General features: G+C 37.3%; 1 protein-coding gene across 1 annotated transcript; it reads right to left on the bottom strand.

The window, feature by feature from the left end:
* Positions 1-1,219: 1,219 nt before the first annotated feature.
* Positions 1,220-26,832, bottom strand: LOC121871389. The gene is made up of 8 exons (XM_042373622.1): positions 26,785-26,832; positions 22,635-22,801; positions 17,052-17,177; positions 16,149-16,265; positions 15,874-15,984; positions 14,802-15,032; positions 13,522-13,652; positions 1,220-11,370 (listed from the first exon to the last, which is right to left on the bottom strand). Exons 2-8 carry the CDS (start codon positions 22,761-22,763, stop codon positions 10,917-10,919), a joined length of 1,299 nt encoding a protein of 432 aa, XP_042229556.1. The 5' UTR covers positions 22,764-22,801; positions 26,785-26,832; the 3' UTR covers positions 1,220-10,916.
* Between the last annotated feature and the right edge of the window lie 576 nt (positions 26,833-27,408).

Here is a 27,408-nt window from a genome sequence, read left to right as displayed (position 1 = left end):
GGGGTTTTAAGAGACTGTGGAGGGATGAAGGAGGGTGTTTAAGAGATTGGGGAGGGGGGTGAAGGAGGGTGTTTGAGAGACTGGGAGGTGAAGGAGGGTGGGAGATCAGAGGGAGGAGGTGAAGGAGGGTGTTTAAGAGGATTGGGAGGGGGTGAAGGAGGGTGTTTTGAGAGACTGGGGGAGGGGATGAAGGAGGTGTTTTGAGACTATTCATGATATTGCAACAAGAGATTCTCAGTCAGCCAGCCAGTCGGTCAAGTAAAACATTGACTGTTCACTTTACTCTGTGGTGATAATAGTTTAATGGAAGATGCAGTCAGTGAATAAATATGAATAACTTACTGTCTTTACTAACTGCTAAGAAACATTAAAACTTCACTATGTTGGTAACTACATCATCATGCGAGTAAATACTTTAATATATGGGCAAATACCTCATTATGTAGGTAAATACAGTATAGTCTGCATTTACGCGGTCAATTGAACCCGTGGAGGTCCGCGTAAAACGAGAAATGCGTAAACGAAATAACAGAACATATGGGATTAATTGAAATAGAGAAATAGAGACTGGGCCGACCCCCAAACTACACTTTTTCAGACGCAATACGTACGCTGTAGTAAAAATAACATCTTAATTTTATGACGGTATGCACACACAATTAATATTTAAGAGAAATATCAATGATATTAGGTTTTTTAACACTTACGTTAGTAGAAAAGATGGCTGGGCACACGGGGATGGGGGGTTGGTTATGAGGCAGATTATTGGCCCTCACCTGTATCACTTGTATCAATTGTATCACTATCCACCACAGAGGCTTGCAGGGCCTCTTTGTCAAACCCCTCAAAGTCCATATCCTCACTGACTTGGGCCGGCTGTGGTGGGTGGCGGGTGAAGAACTCGGTAATGTTTTGATGACTGGGTGACCTTGTGCGCACCCTGCCCGATCCGCTTCCCGCGTAAATAATGAAATTTACCGCGTAATTAAAACATTTCATTCTGGCAAGGCACCGCGTAAATGACCAAACGTGTAAACAAAATCCGCGTAAACCCAGACTAATGTATACTGTACTTCAATATGTGATCAATATGTGATCAAAGACCTCAATATGTAGGTAAAGATTACAGTACAGTACTATATACTTTGTGGGTAAATATTCGAATATGTGGGTAAAGACTTCAATATGAGGGAAAACACTCTAGAATCAAAGTGATGTGTGAAACAAATAAAACTTTAATTGCTTTTTGACTGTACAAAGGCCATTGCATATACAATATAATTTTCAAAATAATGAGAAATTCTATAACTCTTGCACCTTCCTTGTTTGCTGAAAGCATTGTCTGCATTATATATTTGTATCAAACAAAAGCACATTCGTTTCTCTGAAATTGTTCGTATTAGGTATTTACAACACTGTAGCTGCCCTTTACTTGTTTCTATACACTTAACAAAAGGTAAATTACCCAATATGCTGCCACTCATCCTTCACAGCAGTACAGTACCATACAGTAGTTAGTAACAACAGCAAATTCGTGCATGCTTTCAAAATTTGTCAATGTTGGGAGGCATTGAACACTTCATATATGCAATCTTATGACCATATCTGAATATGGACAGCTTATTTACAGGTAAATAAATTTAAGATGTTACACCACACAGAAACCAGATCTCCCAGTTTCAGCCACTGTTTAGCATGGCAAAGATTTCTGAAAGCACACACAACAATAGTGTTAACACAGTCTAGATTTCCCATATACCTAAACATCCACCTTTATCACATATGACAGACTTGGTCAATAATAACCTATCCTCCAGACAGTGTACTTGGTCCTCAGCAAGTAACATTCCTCCTATAAAGTTCACCTCAAGAGTAAAATAGTTCATCCCTCAAATCACTTCCTACCATCTGTTCTTAACATACCTGTACAAGTAGTCAGAACTGTACATCCTTCCATCTCAGGCAAGTTTTATCCCCAAGATGGGTTGTATAGACTGTAAAGCTACACAGTACAGTACTGTACTCAGTCATACCTACAACACCCTCCTCTACAACACATCTTTTTTTCTACATACTGTACTGATTCACTGATCTTGTCACATTGTAATAATCATTAACCAAATTTGTTGTATATGACTTGCAGCATGAGCATCCTTAACTTTTACATACAGTACAGTATAACATTAATTTCATTCCATGGGGAAAACAGAAACTCTGTAAAATATAATAAATAAATACCCTGTATATAAATACTGTAAATAAATAAAAATATGTAGTAGGAGGGATATATATATATATATATATATATATATATATATATATATATATATATATATATATATATATATATATATATATATATATATATATATATATATATATATATATATATATATATATATTATACAATAGCACAATAAGCATATAGGGACCACAAATATCTAAGACTAAGAAACATTACCAAGTTTGTAAGTGCACAATAGGTAAGCTGTTTGTTATAAGACAGGTGGCCAGTGTCTCATCTCATTACTGTACATCCAGAGTTTCTCCCAAGTCATGGACACTAACAAAGCCAACTGTGTGGTAATATCCTCTCTGGCCATCATACACAACTTTCACTCCATCTTATAAAATAATATCCAACATGATACTAATTTTTAAGATTATTAATATACTTCTCTATTCTTCTTTTTCATTTAACAAAATATATTCAATATTTAATTTCAAAATATAACCTAATTAATGTCACTCAGTCAAGACAGCATGTACGACGGCTCAAAAATATGGCTCTTCACTCTGAATGTTTGAGTTATTGGTAGTCATCCTCCCAGATTTTTCATCTCTCTGGGGACCAATATTTTTAATTTCATTCATTCACCCTAGTCTCTGCCTTCCTCTGGCCCACCTATACTCTTTTTTGCCCATAATCATCTCCACCTTTATCCCACCATCCCTAATACCCCCTGTAATATATTCGATGTAATCTCATTCTCCCTTTCTTTTAAGCATAACTAACTATATAGTGTAAATGCATTACAGTGAATCATTCATAAACAAGAACCGAATATCACACAGAGATCAGCACTTTCAAATTCCTGGCATACATTTCATATACGTGAATATCAAGAGGCTAACACATACACTACAAGACCAATGAGTTGAAGAACACTGTACAGTACAGTACAGTACTCCATCAGGTATATAGTTCCAGGGAAGGCAAGTACTGTATGTCCTGACACAATACTGTACAGTATACAAATAAGGTTAAAAGCAATTATGACAAGAAAACTTGATCAATACAACACAGTAACTGTCATAACCAAAATCATGGTACAGTACTGTACAGATTAATAAAATCATAATAAAGAGAAGAATAACCTGCTCATATACATTGGCCGACACCTGAATTACCGAACTATAGGATAAGACCATTTAAATGAGTTGAGGAGAGAGGTGACTGGGATATGATGGATGCAGTGAGTGACTTAACCTAATCCACTGAAGTAAGGGTTAGGAAATATTATTAGCTTCTTACATTTTAGAAGCAATTTACCCTATATAATCAGGCCTCGAGTAATATAACGTACGACTGTTAAAATGAGTCGGAAGGACTGTTGTAAATTGACATGTATTGTACTATATCTGTTTAGGATAGATTTAGATTTTTTAAATAAACTTAACTTATGAATTTAGAAATTGGTGCTGTAAGGTAAATGAGGCAGGTTTAAAATATTTATTAGGAACATTCTGAATGACGAGTAAAAGGTTTTGCTGTAAAATACTATTGCCCTTAAAATGCAAATACAGTATAATAAGCCTGTTATTCAGTGTACAATGAAAGACAAAAGTCGTGTCGTGAAATTTAGTGAAAACATATGCCGAAGGGCTAACCTTTTGGTGCACTCTGCCTTGTGGTAGGGGGCTCTCATAATGTTTCAAGAGTTATATTTAATCTTCGGACAAAACTGCAACACTACTTTTATCTCTGATTGTACATGTTAGGATTAAAACACAATAAACTACTACTTTGGTTTGTAATACTGAATTAGTTTGTAGAAATAATAAATGCTGAAAAGACAATTTGGAATGTGTGGAAATAAGAAAAGATGAGAACACAAGCAAGGAATACAATACAGTAACTATACAATACTGTACTAGTGTGTGTGTGATGAATATGTCAGAACATGACAAGCAAGCAGGAGGTGAATGTTTAAAACAAAAACTAAAGAATGCTACATAAGTACAGTAGTATATTACCTGTACACTATCACTTGAAGGCTAAATATGACATATGATACAGTTCAGTACATAAAATTAATGTATACTGTACCTTACATTGTTAATGATCAGCAATGTGTTAGGGGTGGAGTGAATATTTCATAATGCAAATATGACTTGTGATGGCAGATGGACTTTGTAGTAAAATATTAACTTACTTATGTGACTCAGGAATAATACCAAACAGAATGTCCTTGGATATATAAGTTGTAAGAATGATGGGGAAGGAGAAGAGAGAATAATGGGGAAGGAGAGGAGAGGAGAAAGAGGAGAAAATGATCAGGACATCGATGAGAATGGACTCCTGGCGACTTAAAAGATAACTTGGGGAGAGGCAGAGAGAAGTCTAGCACAGTATATAAGTAAGTTGGATGACCGAGAGCAAAACAACACTGAACATCTACTGTGTGATCTTCAGAGTACAGTATACATTACAAGCTACATCTCCAGTACTACAGTAAGCAAGAGGTTCTGTTGCTAACTTTGGGTGTTTCTCTCCTGTACCACAAAAGGATCTAATTATTCAATATGTATCAGTAGTTTACTTTCTAGTTTTGTGCAATGTATCTGTTTCTATTAGGGATCTACTCCATATATTGAATAGATAGACGAGTACAATTATGGGTGATTAAAGGTAAAAACCTCTTTAAGCTCTGGTAGATGAACAGTACAGTCATGCTTGGGACGTTAGCCAAAAGAGTTTGATGTTAAGGACCGATTCCTTTCTAGTAATTTAAATTTTGAAGAAATTATGTTGATACTGGTAATTTGATTCTACTTAAAATTAATTATCCTCTATTTCCAAAACAAAGTTACACAATATATTATTCATACAATCATCTCACACAGACCCCTACTGTTTCTGGAGACTAGATATTTAGACACACAGTAAATTACTTGACAGAAATTTCACTCAGTTTTATATTGTTTACAGTAACACTATCTCAGTTACCCATTACTCCTCCTGGGGGATCAACTGCTCAATGAAAGAAATCACCAGAAGGGATGATGATGATGGTCTCAATGTTAAGTTCTGAGAAAAATGGTGATGATCTGTGTAAGTCCTGAGACAAAGAAATACTGGGAAAACCTGAGGAAGAGGAAAATGCATGAGATTTTTCTACAAACAATTTATAGCGAATGTGTGAATATGCAACAACAATGTAAGCAGGGGGTAATGAAGTGGTGCAGGAAAGATTCAGTTTGGTACATGAGCAATTTGTAGTTCTCTAGTGTGTCTCTCTCTCTCTGTTCCTCCCTATGGTCACATACTGTATACTGGAAGTTAAGATAAACTACATAAATAAACTACTTTATTCCTTAAATGCATGTCCAGTTATATGTCACTTTACAGCCATCATCACTTGCATTAGAACATATGTTATCAATTAAATATGAGATGTTGTAAGTGTTATTTTATGTACGTATCTGTTACCTTTACTCCTTCACCAGTTATGTGTAGAGAGGATCAAGAGGCCTCAAGAAAGGAGGGAAACAGTACAGAGAGGACGTGATAGAAATTATGAGAAAACATTAGTAACTGTTTTATTTTTCTCTATGCAGTATATTACTACTGTAAGTTCATGTACCTTATAGGACCTCATCAAGGGCAACCTCCAGAACTAATTAGTGATAGTTATTGAAAATTATGAAGAAAACAATGAAACTAAGAACTGGTACAGAAAGAAAATGTATGGTGATGTCAGGTGAAAATATTTACAAAATATGGAAATAAGCTCACAATGAAATGTATAGATGGAGGAAAGAAAAAAGTTAATCAAGAATTGAGAAATAAAGATGACAATACCAAATTAACCTGTTAAAACATACTGTGGTTGTTATAATACATGCAAAGCACCAAACATTGTGCCATTATCTACATCACAATTGTTCATGATCATGGCTGACACACAACTGAATACTGATATATAGACTAAAAAGATCATGTGATACATATGATTAATATATCAACAACTGGTTGCATATCGAATAAGCTCCAATCCTACAAGGCCCCAACCTATCCTATCTTGACTCAATTCAACCAGACCTTACTTAACTCCACCTAAGCTAACCTGACCCAATCTTCCTAATCTCAGCTTGTCTAATCTAACTATGCCTAACCTGACCACTAGACCTGGGGCCCATTTCATCCATCAACATCATCAGAAATATTCAAGAAAACCTATATAAATTAATAGTTTCTATTTTGTGAAGACTAAATGTAAATATTAAATGTCTTAACTACTTGTACAATTATGTTGTAATAAATAGGAAAAAATTAGGGACACTAAGAGTGACTAGAGAAAACAACACCAATCAGTGGATCATCAACACCATTACTCTTCATCTTCATCATATTGAGCTGTCACCTCTACTACCAGGATGGGGGTGAGGGGGTACCACACTTCCATCACCCAAGTCTCATGAGAGCATGTCTACAGCAGTGCAGTTACCCAGTAATACTACACCATTTGTTTAATTAAGTAGGTGTATCTATCAGGTGACTGCAAGACTTGAAATCATTATTGGTGGAGAGAGAGATCAGGAATTTCATTGTAGGAGCAGTGCTCCCCCACCCTCTATTCTGGGCACAGTTAAAATGGATCCCACACAATATGTAATCAGTTCTCACTCTGGACACAAAATTAATCAATTGATAATATCCACTATTACACACAGTAAGTGTGTCCCAGACTCACACCCAAGGTCTGTTATAATATTTAATGCTCAATGGAGAGCAGTTTTCAGATGCCTCTCTACTGTACTCTTATCAATCTGACAAGGCAATTTATTATCAAGAGCTAAACACAATGACCATTCTTACCAAGACAAAGATGTGAACACCATCTAATGTTATAAACATGATCACAAAACCATTTTTTATAAAGACAATAACATGAACCTAAAACAAACAACACTAAAGGATTTATATTCAGGTTTAGCTGCCTGGAAATTGAGTAATTTATAAGTAATGTTCACGATAATTTTCAACAATGATCACCTGCACAGGACAACAGCACCAGTAGACACCACAATACACACACGTACAAAAGTGCTCCTTCATCTACTGCACTTTTACTATTACTGAAAATTCAAACTGACGGTTGGAGACTTGACACAGCAAATTGATTGAAAAAAAGTTTACAGCTATATGTAGTAAATAATCAATTAATCCTTACATCCATGGCACACAAACATTAATCATCAAAAAATTTAGTGAGGTAAATAATTAACTTAAGATGCCTTAAACTATCCAATACTGTATTCCTGTCTTCATGAATTAAATACAGTACAAATACCATCTTACAACAAGCCCAACACTGGTAAGTATTCCAGAAACAAGATGTAGCACAGTACAAGGTACTGTGCTTTTGTTGAGGCTACATCACTGATGATGATGTAGCCTCAACAGTATTTCAAGCTTGAGCGGTGGCCACAACTTGAGTAAATTAAGTTGGAAAACACTGACTCTCAAACTTAGCATATGTTCCTGAACCAAATTTCACACAGACAAATGGATACATGATCCCACAAATTCAATAGTGGGGCATAATAAATACTGAGAGAGAACTGCCCATGTCACATAGAGAAGAAAATTTGAACATAATGTTGCTGCTCCCAATGTGATTCTGCTGTGATAACCTCTTGGGAGGAACTTCAATCATGTCAGTTTTCACTTCATTTCTTGTGCTGTGTTGACCAAAACACTTTTTAATGAAACACTCTATTCAAGTACATGTCTAAAATAGTGCCTTCACACTTATACAGTTTATGGGTTCACTTTGACCACATCACTAGAGAGACCTTAAGGCATACAGAATATTGTTCTTAATCCCTTGAGTGAATTGTAAGATTTCCCAGGCATTCTCAAAATTTAAAATTTTGCAGTGAAACAATTAAAATAACATTTATAAATTATAATTACCCAGTACTTGACTTATATCTAAAAACCTTGAGATTTCCATTAGTGGCATTCAAATTCCTTGGAAATAATATTAATGTACAGTACAGGTATCTTGTAAAAAACTTAGTTTTTATAACGAATCCGAGTTTTAAAAACACTGATTTTAGCCTCTCTCAACTGTTTTTAATGGGCCAAAACTAATATAGAAGAATTTTAATTACATATTAAGTCATAAATTATTAAAATGCACTAATTAAATACTGGCTAATTTGTATTCATAAAAAAATGTGAGATTGAATGAGACAAAAATTTTTGATGGCCTTGGCATTACTGTCACACCTAAGGGTAATGTTGATGAAGTAGCACTCATGTGACCATTGTACTCAAAGGGTTAAAAGACAATATGTATGAACTAATGTGTTGTGCAGCATTTCCTTTGTAAATTAAAAAAGAAAAAGAAAAGAAAAATTTTTTATGAAAATTTCCCTTAGCTATGAGGAAATATAAACCCCTATGAAAGAAAATTCTCCTTAGCTTCAAGACGTGGATGTCACCACACACACACACGCACTACACCTGTAGTATTTATCAGATGTGCTTAATAATAAAGGAATCAACCTATATCACAAGCTGTCACATTGCTTATGACAAGAGTTTCATGTTCACAGTAAATACCCAGTACAAAGCACACTAACATATCAACATACAGTATTGAATTCTATTGAAAGCAAATTCATTGTTACTCACTTGACACATGAATTTTATGTTGCTGAAGTGTTTGAGGTGAGAATACATGTACTGTAGTGTAATATTCCACACAATGACAACAAGAGCTACAAAACATTACAATATTGCATGAAGAACTTACTACTCACAGTAACCATCAATTCTTTGTACAGTATTGTATTGTATTTATTAACATTCCACAATAATACATACACCACAAAAATAAGTACAATCCAAACACCTAAGAATATAAAATATAGCATGTTGTAATGGCATCCAAAATATCATGAGAAAAAAATATACAAGTACTATATATAAATCTTCCAAATGAATCAATCTATTGTTTTACTTCCCTATTTGCTCTCATCTTGGGTGAGTCAATGAACAGAAACTTTATAAAGGGAGGAACATAACGGAGGCAAGCAAGTGTACCATAGAGAGTCATAAGAAAGAGCTGAAACAAAAATTGAAATGAATGTAATTAATGATAGGAGTTATGAGTATTGTACAGCATGTCTCATATGTTGCCCACCATAGGAATCATAAACCATCAAGGAACAATGATTGAGAAATTAACACTAGAGGAAAGAGGCAGTTTTATATTCCTGTACAGAGAGCCAGATACTACACACCGATCAGTGCAAGAATCACTGAAGACTTAAGCCAGAACAACACATTTGAATGTAATAAGATTACCAAAGACATAACAGTGAGAGTTGAGGCATCATGTTCACATAGAATCCACTTATGTTTTGAAGTAGATGGTGAAACACTTGAAAATCTCCTGCAATAATGTATTTCCTAGGGAGCATAACAAATTAGACATCCTGTACAAGGGATTCATAATGTGCTCCACTACTACAGCAACTTCTCCTATATGTGTAGCAATGTACCTGTGTTTACTGCATATATCAAGTGCCTATACCTGTAATAATATTCAATACAGTATTATGTTCCCCTTCATTTTGTAATGATCATTCTACAAAAATAACTAAATCTTAAATTGTGTCAGTGATATAGATTTCGTACAAACTGTATGTGACAATCCACACTATACAGTACTGGGACAAAAGTTAGTGTAATTTTACAAAACTCAATAACTCACAGTTGTCAGCCTGAAGGTAGTGCTTGAGACTGGATGGTTACTGTACTATCTACCTAGTACATATAGATAGAAGGAGAAAGTATTATGAATTTCAGAAAATATCATTACTGGTCACAATCAAAGTTCCCAGATCAAAGATAAATTGACAATAACATCTAGCAATAAATGATAAACAAAATAATCGACAGTATAAAACTCCCAATTACAGATAACTAAATACTATGATGAAATACAAACTAATGACTGGAAAAGCACTAGAAAAATAATAAGATTAAAGATAAATGAAATGGATTTTCAAGTAAATATAGTTTGGCTGTTGGTTAAATATATACAAAAGAAGTTTTTTTGACTTAGCTCCAAAAATACCCAAATGTACAAATCACAAAGCAAAAGTTACTCTTTCCACATTTCCCCTTAATCCCCATCTTTGGTTTATAAAGACTACAGTATTTAAATACAATATTGTCAAGCTTGACTCTGGAATAAGACCAGAAAAATTATGTTGACGACTGTTAATGAAACAACAACTTGGTTATCACTGCCATGGCTACTACTGAAAGCTGATTCTATTGCTGAGTTCAATGTGTATACATTATATAAACACATCTTGCATAACTTACCTAACATTAATTCACAAAGCACAATAATAATTTTAGCACAATATTAATTTTCACCATTAAACCATGCAAAGTGTTTCAAAACAATCTAAATTTTGTGTATGGTCACTTTCCTTTAAAATTACAATAATAGTTCTCAATGTTAAACCAAGTGTATTGTCTCAATCTAAATTTTGTATATGATCATGTTAACTTAAAGAAATTAATTTACATAAGATGGAATTCAAGAGGTAGAAATAACAATGGTAGTTGATGATACTGAAGCTATATCACACGCAAGGTTGGGTCAATGCTCGACTTCATTATCAACAGCAGAACCGGTGTGTGTGATGTGCAGCACACTGGTAGTGTCTCTACTCTTATTTTTCCCATTAGTAATTCTTCCCACCTTCTCATCAACTTGTATAAATCCTCTGCTACCAGAACTTGGTATTATGTTTTGATGGTTATGTCTCAGAGATGAACCACCAGAGTGGGATGAGTCCAGACTGATTACCTTCACTGTCTTCCTACCACTGTATTTCCTAGTTGAGTTATCTCTAATGGAGGTGTTAGTGCCCTCTTCCCCTGGCAAATCATCCACCTCTTGCTGTGGTTTCCTTGACACTCGGCCAAAGGGGGAAGAAGCAGCCAGGTATGGCCGAGTGTCATACGAGAACATTACACCCAAGGCGACATTAAATGCCGAGGCGTCGTAGTGATGGCAGCCAGAGTAGCGGAATAATGGTTTTTTGTCGTACCTGTACACAAGAACACATGTCAGCACTCCACTTAGATACAATTTTCAAGTATAATAGCTATACACTTTCAGGTATTCAAAGACTTTTGCAGTATTATTTAAAACATTTGGTGACAATTCTATGTGGAGAATTAACCATCACATAGATGATACAGTCATCACTTGCTGTACAACAACATATGGAGGTGAAGAAGTGAACTTCATCAATCACAAACATAAGGAAAAGTAAAGGAAAGTGAGCCAAGTCCAGACCTACAGCTTAGGGGTTACCATCCATGACCTAGTAGGGCCCTCAACTGTAGTGACTGGGTCCAGACCTACAGCTTAGGGGTTACCATCCATGACCTAGTAGGGCCCTCAACTGTAGTGACTGGGTCCAGACCTACAGCTTAGGGGTTACCATCCATGACCTAGTAGGGCCCTCAACTGTAGTGACTGGGTCCAGACCTACAGTTTAGGGGGTTACCATCCATGACCTAGTAGGGCCCTCAACTGTAGTGACTGGGTTGTCAAGCCTCCACAGCTTATTAAAATAAATACACAATAATTTACGAAGTGATAAACTGATATTTTATAGGTTTATGATAATTAAAGTTACAGACCTTTATATATTATAACAATGGGGAGTTTACTACATCATGACCCATGTAGAGTGGATCAAGGGACACTGTGAGGAGTGGATCAAGGGACACTGTGTGGAGTGGATCAAGGGACACTGTGTGGAGTGGATCAAGGGACACTGTGTGGAGTGGATCAAGGGACACTGTGTGGAGTGGATCAAGGGACACTGTGTGCAGTGGATCAAGGGACACTGTGTGCAGTGGATCAAGGGACACTGTGTAGATCAAGGGACACCAGGGCGTGTGGAGTGGATCAAGGGACACTGTGCAGTGGATCAAGGGACACTGTGTGGAGTGGATCAAGGGACACTGTGTGGAGTGGATCAAGGGACACTGTGTGGAGTGGATCAAGGGACACTGTGTGGAGTGGATCAAGGGACACTGTGTGCAGTGGATCAAGGGACACTGTGTGGACAGTGGATGGAGTGGATAAGGGACATGAAGGAAGGGACACCACATCAAGGGACACAGTGGATGGAGTGGATCAGGGACATTGTGTGGAGTGGATCAAGGACACTGTGTGCAGTGATGACACAAGGGACACTGTGTGGAGTGGATCAAGGACACTGTGTGGAGTGGATCAAGGACACTGGATGACACTGTGGAGTGGATCAAGGACACTGTGTGGAGTGGATCAAGGGACACTGTGGATCAAGGGACACTGTGTGAGTGGATCAAGGGACACTGTGTGGAGTGGATCAAGGACACTGTGTGGAGTGGATCAAGGACACTGTGTGTGGAGTGGATCAAGGGACACTGTGTGGAGTGGAGGACACTGTGAATGGATCAAGGGACACTGTGTGGAGTGGATCAAGGGACACTGTGTGGAGTGGATCAAGGGACACTGTGTGGAGTGGATCAAGGGACACTGTGTGGAGTGGATCAAGGGACACTGTAGAGTGGATCAAGGGACACTGTGTGGAGTGACTATTAGCAGAGCATCATTTTCCCAGGTATTTCTTCCATAATCATCATTTCAGAACAATACAGAGACTCCCTGCAGTACAGTAACAAATGATCAAAAGTCGCCCCAATGATCAAAGTTTGTGAAAAGTTACCAAATAAGGAACAAAAGGTGAAATAACATTTGTAAGAGAATCATAAAGATATTGCATACTAACTCACAATAGATACTATGGTCAGCCATCAAGAACTGGGATCATATGAAAGAAATAAGAAAAAGGGAATCTCACCCTTAGGCTCCGGGTGACGTCCCAGAACATCCGACTAGCGCGCCCCGGGTGATGTTCCAGAACGTCCGCCTATTTTCCCGCCATTTTTTTTTAACGTAGATTATTTTGTTCTCGATTTAACCCCGCGCGCGGGGGCGGCGGCGGCACCCTAACCCGGGGCTTAAGGGTTAACTTTTTCAAGAATTCTTTATAAAACTTTCAACTGGATCTAATTTACAGATCAAAAAATTTCTGTTGCAAGATGACTAAAAATGGGTTAACACATCTGAGCCACACAAGTGAAAAAATTGAAGGAATAATTGGACAAGCAGAAATACAGTATCATAATATTTGCCTTACCTGCAGCCAGTGTCTTGGGCACCAATAGGACTAATACAGTTGTGTGTGAGAGCACAAGACACCCAGGGTTTCATCAGGTACTGGTGGACACCCAATGTGTTATACACGACCATCGTCCCAGCATCTCCCATCTAAGAAGAAATTGTGTCTCCACTATAACTCGGTCTTGAAAAATATGGATAATTTTCCTTAATTTTTACATATTGGGCACCAGCTAGAGGCAGCCATGTCAAGGGAAGAAAGCCAGTGACCTGTGTAGGATCCATCCAGTGTTCTTAATTTACATTATTTAACTTACTGTTCATATACTATTTATGAAAAAATTTATTCATTAGTTATCAACTTAACTTTAGTGATTTCAAATAAAGGGTTAGAAGCAAAACTAGGATGGTATATAATCACGTACAGATCAGATAACATTTTCAATAAGGACACATACCAAACATTTGGCAACTGGCAGATTAGTTCAACACTGTTATGTTTTTATAATAGGACTAGTTTTATATATCAGCAGACCAGCAATCATTCAATAGACATCATTTCAACACAATACAATACACTGCTTGCTAATATATGGTAAAAAAATACTTAGACTGTGCATTATTCTATGGTCAAAAATAGTCCAAAATGAACATAATCTACAAAAATTTGTACCAAATAAGGAAGAAAAGGTGAAATAATATTTGTAAACAAACTATAGAGACAGACTATAAACAAAGTGAGGCTGACAAGTATGGTGTATGTGTCAACTATGATGGCTTAGAGAGATGAACAGATCAGTAAGGACTGTGTACAGTATAGTAGGTATGGGAGTGTGGTGTTAGTTGGGCCACCATCATGACCATAAGGAACATTAGGGATATATTCACATAGCCAGCAGTGGCCAAAGATACCAAGACAAATTAAAGCCCAGTATAAGAGTATAAGCTCATCTTTCAACATACTGTACTGTTTACCATACATTATTCAGTTAAAAAATACACTGAGTCGGAAACAATTACAAAACCCAAGAACACATATCACATGTTACCGGTGTTCTTTGGCACTTTATTATCCTCCACATCTTGGAAATGCATCTTTTAAGTAGTCCTTCCATTTGTGACATATTCCCCCACCTTAAAATCATCTTAATCACTACTGGAAGAGTGGACCCCTACTTCACCCGAATTTGTACAAATAGATCTTTATACTGAAACATTTATTAATACCTTTCCAGCTGGATTTACAGATCTTCTAAACAAGTACAAAAGGACCTTGTGTACCATATATTAATCCATTACCTGCTGGAAGTCATAGTTGTGTTTTTTTGTGTGGAAGAAGGTAAACATGTTGGGGTGTGTGAGAGCTGCCGAGGGCAAAGGTGCTGGGTTGGGCAGTGGCCAGGTCAAGACCCCCCCACTTTTTAATGCCATTTCACTCCAGTCTACTGCTTTATCAGTGTCTTGGGTTTCATCTGCTAACCGTACACTCGCATCTAGCCACATCACAGCTCCTGAACGAACCAATAACTCCTGAAACAGAAAGTTCAATTTTAAGCTAACTCTCCCCAAGCTTGATGGTACTTCTGCTGTTCCATCTCATTCCCTTGACAAAGAAGTGAGAGGAGATGATGAGATAGACAGACAAAACCTCAGACAGGGTGCAACATAGGTAAATCAGTGGGCAATGATAAAGTTGAGAGTCAAGAAGAATCAGTATCTTGTACAAGTGGTTATGGCATTGTGTGAGGTTAGAGGACCACTGTAAGAGTACATGGGTGGCTGGGCATTGAGAATATTGCTCAGGTTTTGCACAGAGGTAGGATGAGACGGTCAGGTAAGTGGAGAGGATGACGAGACCAATTGGGTCAAAAAATGCACAAGGTTGAATGTGGTTCTGAGAAGTTACCTCATAGATAAGTACCTGAGACCATGCAGCTTAAAGAGCTGCAATCAGGTAATAATGGCTAACCCACACAAGCATGGAAAATGGTTGTAAAATGATGGTGGTGAACCCCAATTTCACTAATCCAAAATTAAGGTTTGCACACACACACAAGAGGTGCATTGCACCTTTTATCTTTCCCACATGTAATGCATCTTGCATGCCAGAGTGCACCAGGAGCTTGTTGAATGTAAACATTTGTTCCACTCACTGACTTGACTGGACTTTTTTGTCATTGTCGATGGCTTCCCCAAAGTATCCTTTAAGTTCTTCTGTATGTAAAGTGCCTCTTGTGAAGAAACCAGAGGAGGTGTTAACACTGGAAACCGAGCTAAGACTGAAACAACCTTTCACACAGGTGGAATGACGGCCATAATATTTTTCACCCTAATTAAAATTGAGAGACATAATAAGAGCAACATATTGTACCTGAATAATGATGGGACGGTAAGCTTTGAGACGTAGGTCCCGGACGTGAGACGGGTATGTATTGAAGTCAAAGGTCACCACTACACATGATGTATTGCATGCTTCCTCAAGCTGAAATTAAAACTTAAATTGTCAGGCCAAAACAATATCAATGGGAAAAAATATACTAAAATCACACTTGCATATTTATAACAAAATGATAAGCCAAAATTTATTTATACTGTACTTATAAAGAATAAATTTTACATTTATTAACTCTTTTATAAGGAACTTACCTGCTGGAGTTCCACTAAAGACAGATCAAGGTTGTACACCACAACAGTCAGGTTGGACAATACTTGTTGTGCCAGTCCCAGCAGTCCCTCCACCTGCCACACTTGCCCACTAGATACCTGTCCAAGACAAATAGAAAAAAGAATAGAAATATATTGGCAGGTGGCCATAAAGAACAGTGTCACAAGATCTTGCTGAATTCACTGATAATGGATTATAAATGAACAAATGATGAAAGAAATCACATTGTAAAGTTGATGGGACAAACAATCTTACCAGTAAGAGCTCCCTGGCAGATCCTAACATTAACAGGGAACTTGATTTCCCAATAGCAGGGCACATTACTCACTCAGACAATGTTTTATAATGGTAGTAGCCTTCTCATCCAGTTCAATAAGTACATGGACAGTATATGAAACACTTATTCAGTAGTTGACTCAGGACCAGTCAAGAGTTGTCCACTCCCATAAAGCTTCATGTGTCCTGAACTGCCACACCCATACAAAGGTTTATGCTAATCCATCCAACTCCAGCTAATTTAAAACTTCACTTTTGGGAGAAGGGAAGGAATCCAGGGCATTCATTTCAACAACAGGATTTAATGCATTATTCCTTCACTTATGACTTATGAACCCTCACGAGTGACCCGAGAGATTCTAAAACAGCTTAAGAATGGGTGGAGGTCATACATCAAGACATGACTATTTCTGAGCCAGGTAGGGTGTCGTAGCTCATGGCTGTCATAAAACCTTGGCTAAGAGCTCCTGATCAGAACAATACATAACCTACAACCTTTCAATGATCTTAAAATGACACAACATATATCCAAAACTCTGATAAAACAAAGGTAAGAAAGGCAAGATAAAGAAGGGGATTTTAACAGGTGGTAATAGTGGGTGACTCACAGCAGATGCCACAACGGGTGTACTCAGGTTGTCCCACAGGTGTTTCGGGTATAGCTGAGGATTCTCCACAAAGCCCAGTTTCTCTAAGTGCTCCTCATCACAGGTCATCTTCCCTTCTAGTTCCTCCTACAGGAAGAAAATTAAATGGATATGACACCAAATAATAACACTGAAGTCTGAGAAGACAAACCAAACATTCTCTTCACATAAATATGACACACTACATGAGCATTATTACTATGATATCCAGTATGAGTTTGTATGTTTGTCACCACCAGACTACAGTACTCAGGGTGGGTAGATACTGTACATTTCCTACACAGTACTGGTCTTCTTGACGTAGGAACAACCAAATAACGGATAAAAATTCTGTACAGGAGAACCTCACTATGTCGGACAACTCATATACAGGCAGGACCCCAAATTCGTGGGGGTTAGGTTCTCGAAATGGCAGCAAATCGCCAGATCCACAAATAACATTTGCGGACCGGGAAGAAGGGGGGGGGGAGGGGATATTACATATTTACTTGTGTACAAAGGACAATTATTTCTTTTACCTGTAGTATTATATGTGTGCGTGTGTGCGTGTAGACACACACACACACAGACATATATACAATACAGGTAAATGAAATTACTGTCTCTAGAACGAATGGCTCCCTGTCCCAGCCGTGAAAATGCAGGCAACTTTAAAACTACCCACGGACATTCTTGGATACACCCAGGGTGTCATCGCGAATAACTGAGAACCGCGAAGTAAAAATCCGCGAACGTGGGGGGTCCCCTGTATTGGGAATTGGCTTTATTGAACACCAATTACCCACTGTACTGGGATAGTATATAATAGTAGGAATCTTTTAGGTCCAATACGAGTCCAATCACCACCTATACTTGTTTCTATATGTTGGCATCCTTGGCCATGTGCTTTGTCCCATATTATGTGACAAAATTACCAAAAACTATAAAGTACTGTACTGTATACTGTTGTGTACTATTAAGTGTTTAGTACCTGTAAATACATCTCTTTGGAAGTTGAGTTCCCTAAATGTGGGTTAAATGGGTTTGTTGATATTCCAGAAACTTCTAATGTGTCTAAACATTTGCCAGAAACATAGAGCTCCCAAATAATTATTGTCCGATTATAAAATAGCCCAATATACCTTGATTATCATTATTTATATTCATTTTTATCACCAAAAAATATTATTATAGTACAGTATTGTTTTCTCATCGCTTCTGAAATTAATTTTGGTCAAAGTAAACAAAAGAATTGAAGTAACTAACTGGTAGGTGAGATGTTACTTGTTGTCACACAGCCCATGTGACTTATTTGAACTAGTTAATAATGTACTCAAAATATGGGTTAACTCTATTGGTTAAGACACCCAATCCTGTTTATAACACAACAGTAATAAGAGTACAGTAATACCGGTATACCATTTAGTACAGAAGTAACTACAGTAACCAAAATAACAGTTAGCTTGAGGCAGGATATACCTGTACTATCAAAATAACAGTTAGCTTGAGGCAGGATATACTATCAAAATAACAGTTAGCTTGAGGCAGGATATATTATCAAAATAACAGTTAGCTTGAGGCAGGATATACTATCAAAATAACAGTTAGCTTGAGGCAGGATATACTATCAAAATAACAGTTAGCTTGAGGCAGGATATACTATCAAAATAACAGTTAGCTTGAGGCAGGATATATTATCAAAATAACAGTTAGCTTGAGGCAGGATATACTGTATCTCTAGTGTAGGTTCAGTACGGATAGGCTCCAATCTATCCTCTGACAGTTTAGACTAACTATGTCCAGTACTGTATCAGGTTTATCGGAAAAATGTACAGTAAACCTCGCTAAGGCCGACTAATTGGGGGAAGGGATGTCCGGGGTAAGAGGTTGTCCACCTTAGAACAAATTTTTCCCAAAAGACCGCCATTTAAAAAAAAAAAAAAAAAGGGTACAACACCAATGTATCCAAGTTTTATGAAAGAAATACATGTTTTTTAATCAAAATTCATTTTAAAAAGTACTGTACACTTACTTTTAGTTCACTGATAAGGTCTTAGGCTTAACCTTCTCATCGCCCTTATGGATACCAAACACATTCCAGGGGCCGTGGTTATTGTTTAATTTTTTAATAATAATGCAAAAAATATTAATGCTACTTCAGCCTATGGTGAATGTACTAAATGTATAAAAACAATAAATAATGACATAAAAAATATAAAAAATACAGTACCGTACGGTATTTTACAGTAGGAGTATTTAGGATAAAACTTTTGTGTGTATTTTTCTCCTGTAGCCATAGTTTTCTTAAAATAATATACAGTACTGTATACAGTACAGGGGGCCCCCCCAAATTCAACGATTTTTATTTCGCGGTCCTCTATTATTCACGGATGGCACCCTGGATGTACCCAAGAATGTCTAAAGGTAGTTTTAAAGTTGCCGGCATTTTCGTGGCTGGGACAGGGAGCTTCTTGGTCTAGAGACAGTATAGTCGGCCCTTAACATACGCGGGTTTATAATACACGGATTTGCAAATACGCGGATTGCCCCGCCGGAGGAATATTCTGTACATTGAAGTAATTGAAGTACATTCAAATCGCGCGCGGCACCGAACACGGGACACCGCCCGCTCCCTCACACACACACGCATAGCTCTCCCTCACTCAGTCAGTCTCGCTGTAACCACGCTTGTGTTGACATCAGCATTGTAGTTGCAAAAATATTACATTTCCGTGAATGTATCATATCAAGCACAGTATGAATAGAATATCACTAATATAAGAGTATTTTAACCGAAAACTACTAAAAAAACGAGTAACATATCTTGAACATCGGAAGGCTAGGTAAAGTCTTTTGTTTTCATGTAGTTTATCCTAATTTACATTGAAATGCATTACGTTTCAGCAAAACTATTATTTATTTCTGAGAATATGGAAATGTAATATTTTGCTGAAATGACGTACGTATTACAGTGGAAAGTGACGAAGCAATGACTCGCTTTCTTTCGTTCAAAAGATGTTACCGCAATCGCTTTTCGAATGGTTTTCAGTTAAAAAACTGTTGTATTACAATAATATTCTATCCTAATTCACTTGTGATGCAACAGTTTTTTTAACTGAAAACCATTCGAAAAGCGATTACGGTAACATCTTTTGAACGAAAGAAAGCGAAAGTAATTGTTTTCGTCACTTTCCACTGTAATACGTACGTCATTTCAGCAAAAATATTACATTTCCGTGAATGTAGTATATCAAGCACAGTATGAATATATCATTGTAATATAACAGTATTTTAACCGAAAACTATTAAAAAACGAGTAACATCTCTTGAACATTGGAAGGTTAGGTAAAGTCTTTTGTTTTCGTCATGTATTTTATCCTATTTTACATTGAAATACATCACGTTTCAGCAAAACTACTATTTATTTCTGAGAATATATTCATTCAGGCACAGTTTAGGTAAAATATACATGTGCTGTAACATTTTTTTAATTGAAAACGATTCGAAAAACACGTACCCTCTAGCCCTGTTCAAGGAGAAGACTGGGAGGAGCTGTTTGGTGCTTAAGACGATGACAAGGAAAATGATTTTGATGGATTTTAATGAAAATATTCAGAAAGACCCTGGCACTGTCAAGGAAAGTGGCTGCTGAAGGCTTCCAGGACATGGCAGAGGACAAGATTAGGGAGCTAATTGAAGAGCACGACACTGAGCTGACCGAGGAGGATCTACAGGAGTTAGTAGACTCAGGCAAGGAAGAGGAAGCGAAAGGGAAAGAGGATGAGGAAGAGCACCAAGAAATAACGTTGGAGAAGTTGGGGGAGATGACCAGGAATATTGAGGCACTGAAAAACCTGGCCTATAGTATGGACCCCTCCATGGTGCGTGCCCTGAAATTCATGCGAGGGATGGATGACGTTTTCGCTCCATACAAAAACATCATGGAAGAAATGAAAGAAAGAGACGACAACTCCCCATCACCATGTTCTTTGATCACCGAAGGAGAGATTTAACACCATCAATCACTGGCGGCAGTGAGGAAGCAGCTGAATCCACCGTCGCCCCCACTTCACCACCCGTTATGGAATTGAGTGACGATGAGCCCGATGACCCCCGTCCTGTCGCCGAGGATAGGTACTGTACAGTAAAGTGAAATTTTTATCTCTTTTTTTTTTAATAGCTTTTCTTGCCATGTTTATTGTTTGTAAAAATGCACAGCACAGTACAGTTCAGTACTGTACATAGGAAGTGGAGGTGCAGTTATTCACAAAACATTTGTGTTCGTTGTCGGCAGTAGTGACGGGGAGGAGGCAGAGGGGGTGGAGGAGGCAGAGGAGGTGGAGGAGAGGAGGGAGCGGAGGGAGCGAGTTGGGAGGAGTGGTGACCTTGGACGCGGGAGCAGGGACGAGTGGAGATGCCAGCCAGTACATTACGGGTGTATTAATTGTTTTTATAGCTATTTTTGCATTTTAATATTAAATATTGTACATTACGTTTCAACAAAACTACCATTTATTTCTGAGAACATGGAAATGTAATATTTTTGCTGAAATGATGTACGTATTACAGTGGAAAGTGGGATAAAATTGTGACGAAAGCAATGACTTTCTCTTTCTTTCGTTCAAAAGATGTTACCGTAATCGCTTTTCGAATGGTTTTCAGTTGTGGGATTATAACATCACGGGTATCTGTTACGCATGTTAAGGGCGACTGTATTCCCTGGTTCACCATATTACATCAGCTGGCACGCCAATTTCCCCTGTACACTCTGCGACCGTCTTCCCCTCCCTCACTCAGCCAGCTAACTCTGTGCAAAGAAGGTATATTCCCTGTAAGTGTTTATCCTTAGGACAATTATTTCATTTACTTTTTTCACAATATGTATGTAGGACGGTGTGTGCTTGTAACTGAGTAAAAATAAGTGAAGAAAGTTATGTATAACTACCAAAAAATATGAGTTGAAAAACACCCATAACACCACAGCATGGCCCAGTAGCCTGGTGGTTAGTGATGAGTTCAACCTGGCTACAATGCCATGCTAATCACTATTAAACACAAGTATATCAGTAAACACTAATAATAACAGTAAATCCAGTGAAATACAGCAGGGAGGAAGGAGAGTTACAACTGCAGACGACGCTTTAACTAGTGGTCACTCACTGGCTCCCGTTGCCAGGCGTATGATCGAAATACATATGGGAGAAATATATATCTTGTAATCTAATTAGAAAACGGTGATGGGCACAGTGATCAACAAATTATATAAACCATGCATTTACCTACGATAACATTATAAGAAACATTCTATCATTACGTACTAGAGTGAATGAAAAAATATTCCCACAAACAACTGAGAACTCTGTTTATGTTTCCTGCCTTGGTCCTTTGAAATTTTGCAGACATGTCATCGGAGGACAAATTTTGTCCTACTTTTCTAAAAATGTTAAATTATTTTTAGGAAAATAGTTTTGTCCAGCTTAAGCGATATCCGCCTTAGCGGGGTCCGCCTTAACGAGGTTTTACTGTATATTGTTTGGTACAGTACAGAAGAGGGAGTTACCTTACCTTTAGGTTGTGTGAAACAATGGAGTGTATGGCTGGGCCTGTAGGTGGTGTGGATGTAATGGTTGTCAGCACTACCACGCAGGCCACGACACACACACACCCTCCCAGCACGGATCGCAGCACTCGCATCTTAAACTCCGTGCTGGTAGTGTCTCTCCATTGTACTCCTGAATGGTTTAAAATAAGAATTTATATTTCAAGATACACAAAAGTTGGTATGCACAGTCATAGGTCAACAGTATCGAATTCCAGGAGGCAATGGTATTAGTTTGGATGGTAACATTATGGAGGCGCTGAGGTGTTTTGGGTACCTGAGAGTGGATGTGTCAATGAATGGAACAATGAACAGTCAACTGAATAATATGGAAGCTTAGGAAAAAGAAAATAATAAGTATCAAGAGAGAGAAAGAAGTGTACAGTATCTAAGGCAAAGATATGGATATTAGGGGAAGAGTTGAGTGGGCATTCTTGTATGGGTTGGAAACATGATATACTGTACACTGGAGGCAAAAGGAAGAAACATGTTGGCAGTAATGAAAATAATGTGGTGACTTACCAGTAGGTGATACTGCAAAAGTGAAGGATAGTTTAAAAGAATGTTAATGTGTCAGAAAGCATACATAAAAGTTTTAAAAATGTAAAAAAATTCCATTATGATTTACAAAACAGTTTTATTTTCACCTTTTACTAAGTCCCACATGTTTCGGTCTCTTACAAAATTAGGCTGCAAATTACCATTAGCAAACTCTTTTTGGTTGCAAATTTAGAATTACTGTGCAAGTACAGGGTATTACAAAAAATTGCAGAGTATCACATCCTCAACCCCTCATGTACAGGTTCCCCCTCTGAGATGAATAAAATTATCTGGTGTTACCCACATGAATAATAAAAATGGTGTCCTCACAGTGAAGGGGTTAATGTGAGTAAATCAGACCGAGCCAGAAAGCAGCCTAAAGCAGCTATAAACTCAACGCTCACACTGACCCCATTTAAGAATGAATTTTCATATATTTTCTGTATTATTAGCTAAGGTTCCAAATAGGCTGGCAGAGTGCTAAGTCTTTTTCTCAAATAGTGTGCAAATGCTAAACCAGTTTCATTAATGATGTAAGAAGGATAAGCAAAATATTTTTAAAAAATTCAAAATGTAAATCATGTTTTCTCTTGTAATAACCAAGAAGAGGAGCTCATCTCATTGACTTTCACTCAAGGTTAGGTTTATTAAGATTCACTCATTTCTTTGGCATCACATGAGACAACGTGACACGATTTGTCAGTACAATTAGCAGAGAAAGAAAGACCGGTGTAAGACTATAAATTCACCTAAAGAATCTTAACTACTGGCATTGCCAAAATTTCAACATCTTCAGCCAAAATGAATTCTGGAAAATCCAAAATTGTAAATACAACAGTAGTTTCTTTCAGTGTATAAAATGTGTAAAAATCAGCCAGATCACGAGTTAATACCTACAACAATGCCGTCCAAGTCAACTAGCCTTACATTTTAACTTCCATTTATGACTGAAAAAGTATAATAAATAATATCTTTGAACACCGACTTGTGTTAACCAGCAACTTTAGAATTTTTTATAGAAAAAACTTGGTAATACTTGACAAGAGTGGTCTGGCCTCAACACTAACCCAGGGAGATTTCTCCATACAAGATAAAAGCTTTCTTACCACGCAAAACAGAATAAAAATACAATTGGAACTGATTTTGTGTAATTCCACTTTTACATTTTTTTTACGTTTTCCATCTCCGGAGGCGTCACCTCTGTCCCTCGTGTTTATTTCCTGTGATCAAGTGTTAATTAATTTCATGGATTATTTTTCAGATACTGTACTGCTACATTCTATAATTTATTTTTCATAAAATGAAGAAAACTAACCCACCAAACCTAAACTAAAATACTCTGTATTGCAATTAATTTCTAACTTATTTTTCAAAATAATTTAACTTCCTTTCGTTAATAAAAAATCACTCATAGTCTAAAAATGGCAAGGTTGTTTAGCTGGTCTTCCTTTGCTGATTTCAGACTTAAGAAGTGACATTATGCAAAACATATTCCTCGTGCATTTTTTTTAATTTCTAAAGGAAAGAAAGTTTTTATCTTCTCTGAAGAAATTTCCTTGAGTTGGAGTAAAGTCAGACCACTTTCATCAAGTACATTACATATACACCACTTCAGGCCCCTCATAACACCATCTGTGAGGGAACTACTACACCACATCAGGCCCCTCAACACCATCTGTGAGGGAACTACTAAACCACATGAGGTCCCTCAGAACACCATCTGTGAGGGAACTACTGAACCACGTAACCACCACCTGTGAGGGAATTACTACACCACTTCAGGCCCCTCATAACACCATCTGTGAGGGAACTACTACACCACATCAGGCCCCTCAACACCATCTGTGAGGGAACTACTAAACCACATGAGGTCCCTCAGAACACCATCTGTGAGGGAACTACTGAACCACGTAATGTCCCTCCTATCACCACCTGTGAGGGAATTACTACACCACGTCAGGCCCCTCATAACACCATCTGTGAGGGAGTTACTACACTACGTATCTGCTGTTCAACACCTCAGCGCACATGATCTACGTGACCTCCACTGTAAACGTTGATCTGTATGTTCACTGTATGTTCCTTTACCATTCTCTAATGAAGACTTTTGTTAAACTACCAATGCCAATGTATGTAATAAGTCATTTATGTCCAATGTATATTTTCAGCCTTCGGGCTGCAGAACTGGGAGCCACGAATTACCCAAAAGTATAGCAAATAAGGGAAAAATCTTAACGAATATCTGTTATACATACACAAAACATGTTTAATAATATTTTTAGAGTAATTTTGTAAAACTAATTTGTAAGATGAAATAATAAACAGTGAAAAAATTTCAGTATTGGCGAACGCTAAATTCCAAAGAGTTCGTGAACAAGGGAGATAACTCAGATCCATCGTGATGCACTTCGCTAACCTAACAAAAAGTAAATCCTACGACTATGTTAAATACCCCAAAGTAACAGAAACATCGGTAATTATATCTCCATTTTGGATAGGTGACTCTTTGGAATTTAGCGTTTTTCGCTGTTTATTATTTCATTATTTTGACTACATTTCAATGAAAACATTATTAATCAGGTTTTATTGATGTAAAACATATATTCGTTAAGATTTTTCCCTGATTTAATATTCTTTTGGGTACTATTGGGTAATTCGTTGGACCGGCAGAACTTTTTCAATAAAACATTAATTATTATTATTATTATTATATACAGTACAGGTATTTTGTACTGAAAAAAGAAATCTCACTTCTAGACTACAGTGCAGGTATCCCAAAAAATGCGGATGAATTTTAACTTTTTTATTATTTTTATTATTGTTATATTTTTTTTTTGGGGGGGGGGGGTGATTTATTTCATTGTCAACATGAAACTACATTGCCACACTAGCTTTCTGCAATGCTAACTTGACTTGTTTACATTAAACGATGTCTTAACATAAGATGAACAAATCAAAACTACTTAACTACTTATCCTAGGATGGAAGAATATATTTTGAATTAGATAGGTTTAGTTAGGTAAGGTGTGGAAATATTACTGGGAAGCATTTGGTTGGTAGCTGGGAAGCATTTGTCAATAGAAGAGGGCACAAACACAGCATCCTTGGGTGACACTGAGTACTGTACCTTCTCATAAAGATAATAGGGTTAAACACTTCTATTACAATTGCAATTTCTCCACATTTTTGGGATATTCTTGAGGTAGGAAAAGTTTTCTGTACAAAATATTCATAAAGTTATTGGTTAAAATGAATCCATGTTTCAAAGTAATACCCTATAATATACAATCACAAATTACTATGGAAACCCTAAAGTGATGATTGTAATGAAAATATATCCCAACAATTATTAAAATTAAAGGATAAAATAAATACTTGATAGGAAAAGAGGAGTGGGTCAACTACAAGTTCATTTTGCCTTTCTACACCTCATGATAACCTCTCTTTATTCCAAAAATTAAATAACAAGACCATAATATTAAAATGGACTCCACCTAAATACTTACAAAAATAACGAAGGGAAAAGAATGAAGGTGAATGAAAAACGTAAACAAAGTGTTGAGGGGAGTTACCGACCCTGCGTGGTGGGTGGGACCAGCGGCCTCAGGCTCTCGTACACTACACCCTGACTGTTGCACTGTGAGGGAGGTGAAAAAAGTTTGGTAAACTGTATATACGAGTACTGTACAGATAATAAAAAGGCAGAACATCTCGTACATTTTTTTCATAATAGTCTTCCCGTAATTTAATAAACTTAAACCACCTTTTCTTCAAATTTATTATGCTACTCTTAAAGAAATGTTCCGTCTGCTACTCCAATTGAGACTCATTCGAGTCAGCATCCTGCTTCAGTTTTTCATCATCCAGAAGGTGTTGCCCTCGGAAGCGAGAATTTGGGTTTCGAAAAACAAACAAACACGGTAGTTGTTATACTGTAGGAAGGGTGTTTTATTACTTCAACTATAGTTGTGAATAAACATAATGTAACAGTACGCGAGGTCAAGTCAAACCCAAAGGCGTTTTACCGCTATGCAAAGTCGAAATTGAAAACGCGAGTAGGAGTATCAGACCTGAGGCTTGAAGATGGTAGTTACGCAGATTCTGACCAGGATAAAGCTGAGGCATTGAACAGCTTCTTTTCCTCAGTGTTCACAAGAGAGGATGCAACTAACCTTCCTGCGTTTGAGGACAGACGGTTCG

This window comes from Homarus americanus, unplaced genomic scaffold (assembly GCF_018991925.1).
Source record: "Homarus americanus isolate GMGI-L3 unplaced genomic scaffold, GMGI_Hamer_2.0 scaffold45698, whole genome shotgun sequence".
Classification (NCBI taxonomy): domain Eukaryota; kingdom Metazoa; phylum Arthropoda; class Malacostraca; order Decapoda; family Nephropidae; genus Homarus; species Homarus americanus.
The sequence above is the reverse complement of the archived record's forward strand: the minus strand, read 5'-3'. Positions and strand labels throughout refer to the sequence as shown.

What these genes read in the sequence shown, in the direction of transcription:
- LOC121871389 (XM_042373622.1), bottom strand. Translation starts at nt 22,763, where the DNA reads ATGCGAGTGCTGCGATCCGTGCTGGGAGGGTGTGTGTGTGTCGTGGCC. An exon ending in CACCCGTTGTGGCATCTGCT is followed by an intron (nt 16,266 to 17,051) that starts GTGAGTCACCCA and finishes TGTCTTGGACAG; the next exon opens with GTATCTAGTGGGCAAGTGTG. An exon ending in ACAACTATGACTTCCAGCAG is followed by an intron (nt 13,653 to 14,801) that starts GTAATGGATTAA and finishes ATTTCTTCTTAG; the next exon opens with ATGGGAGATGCTGGGACGAT.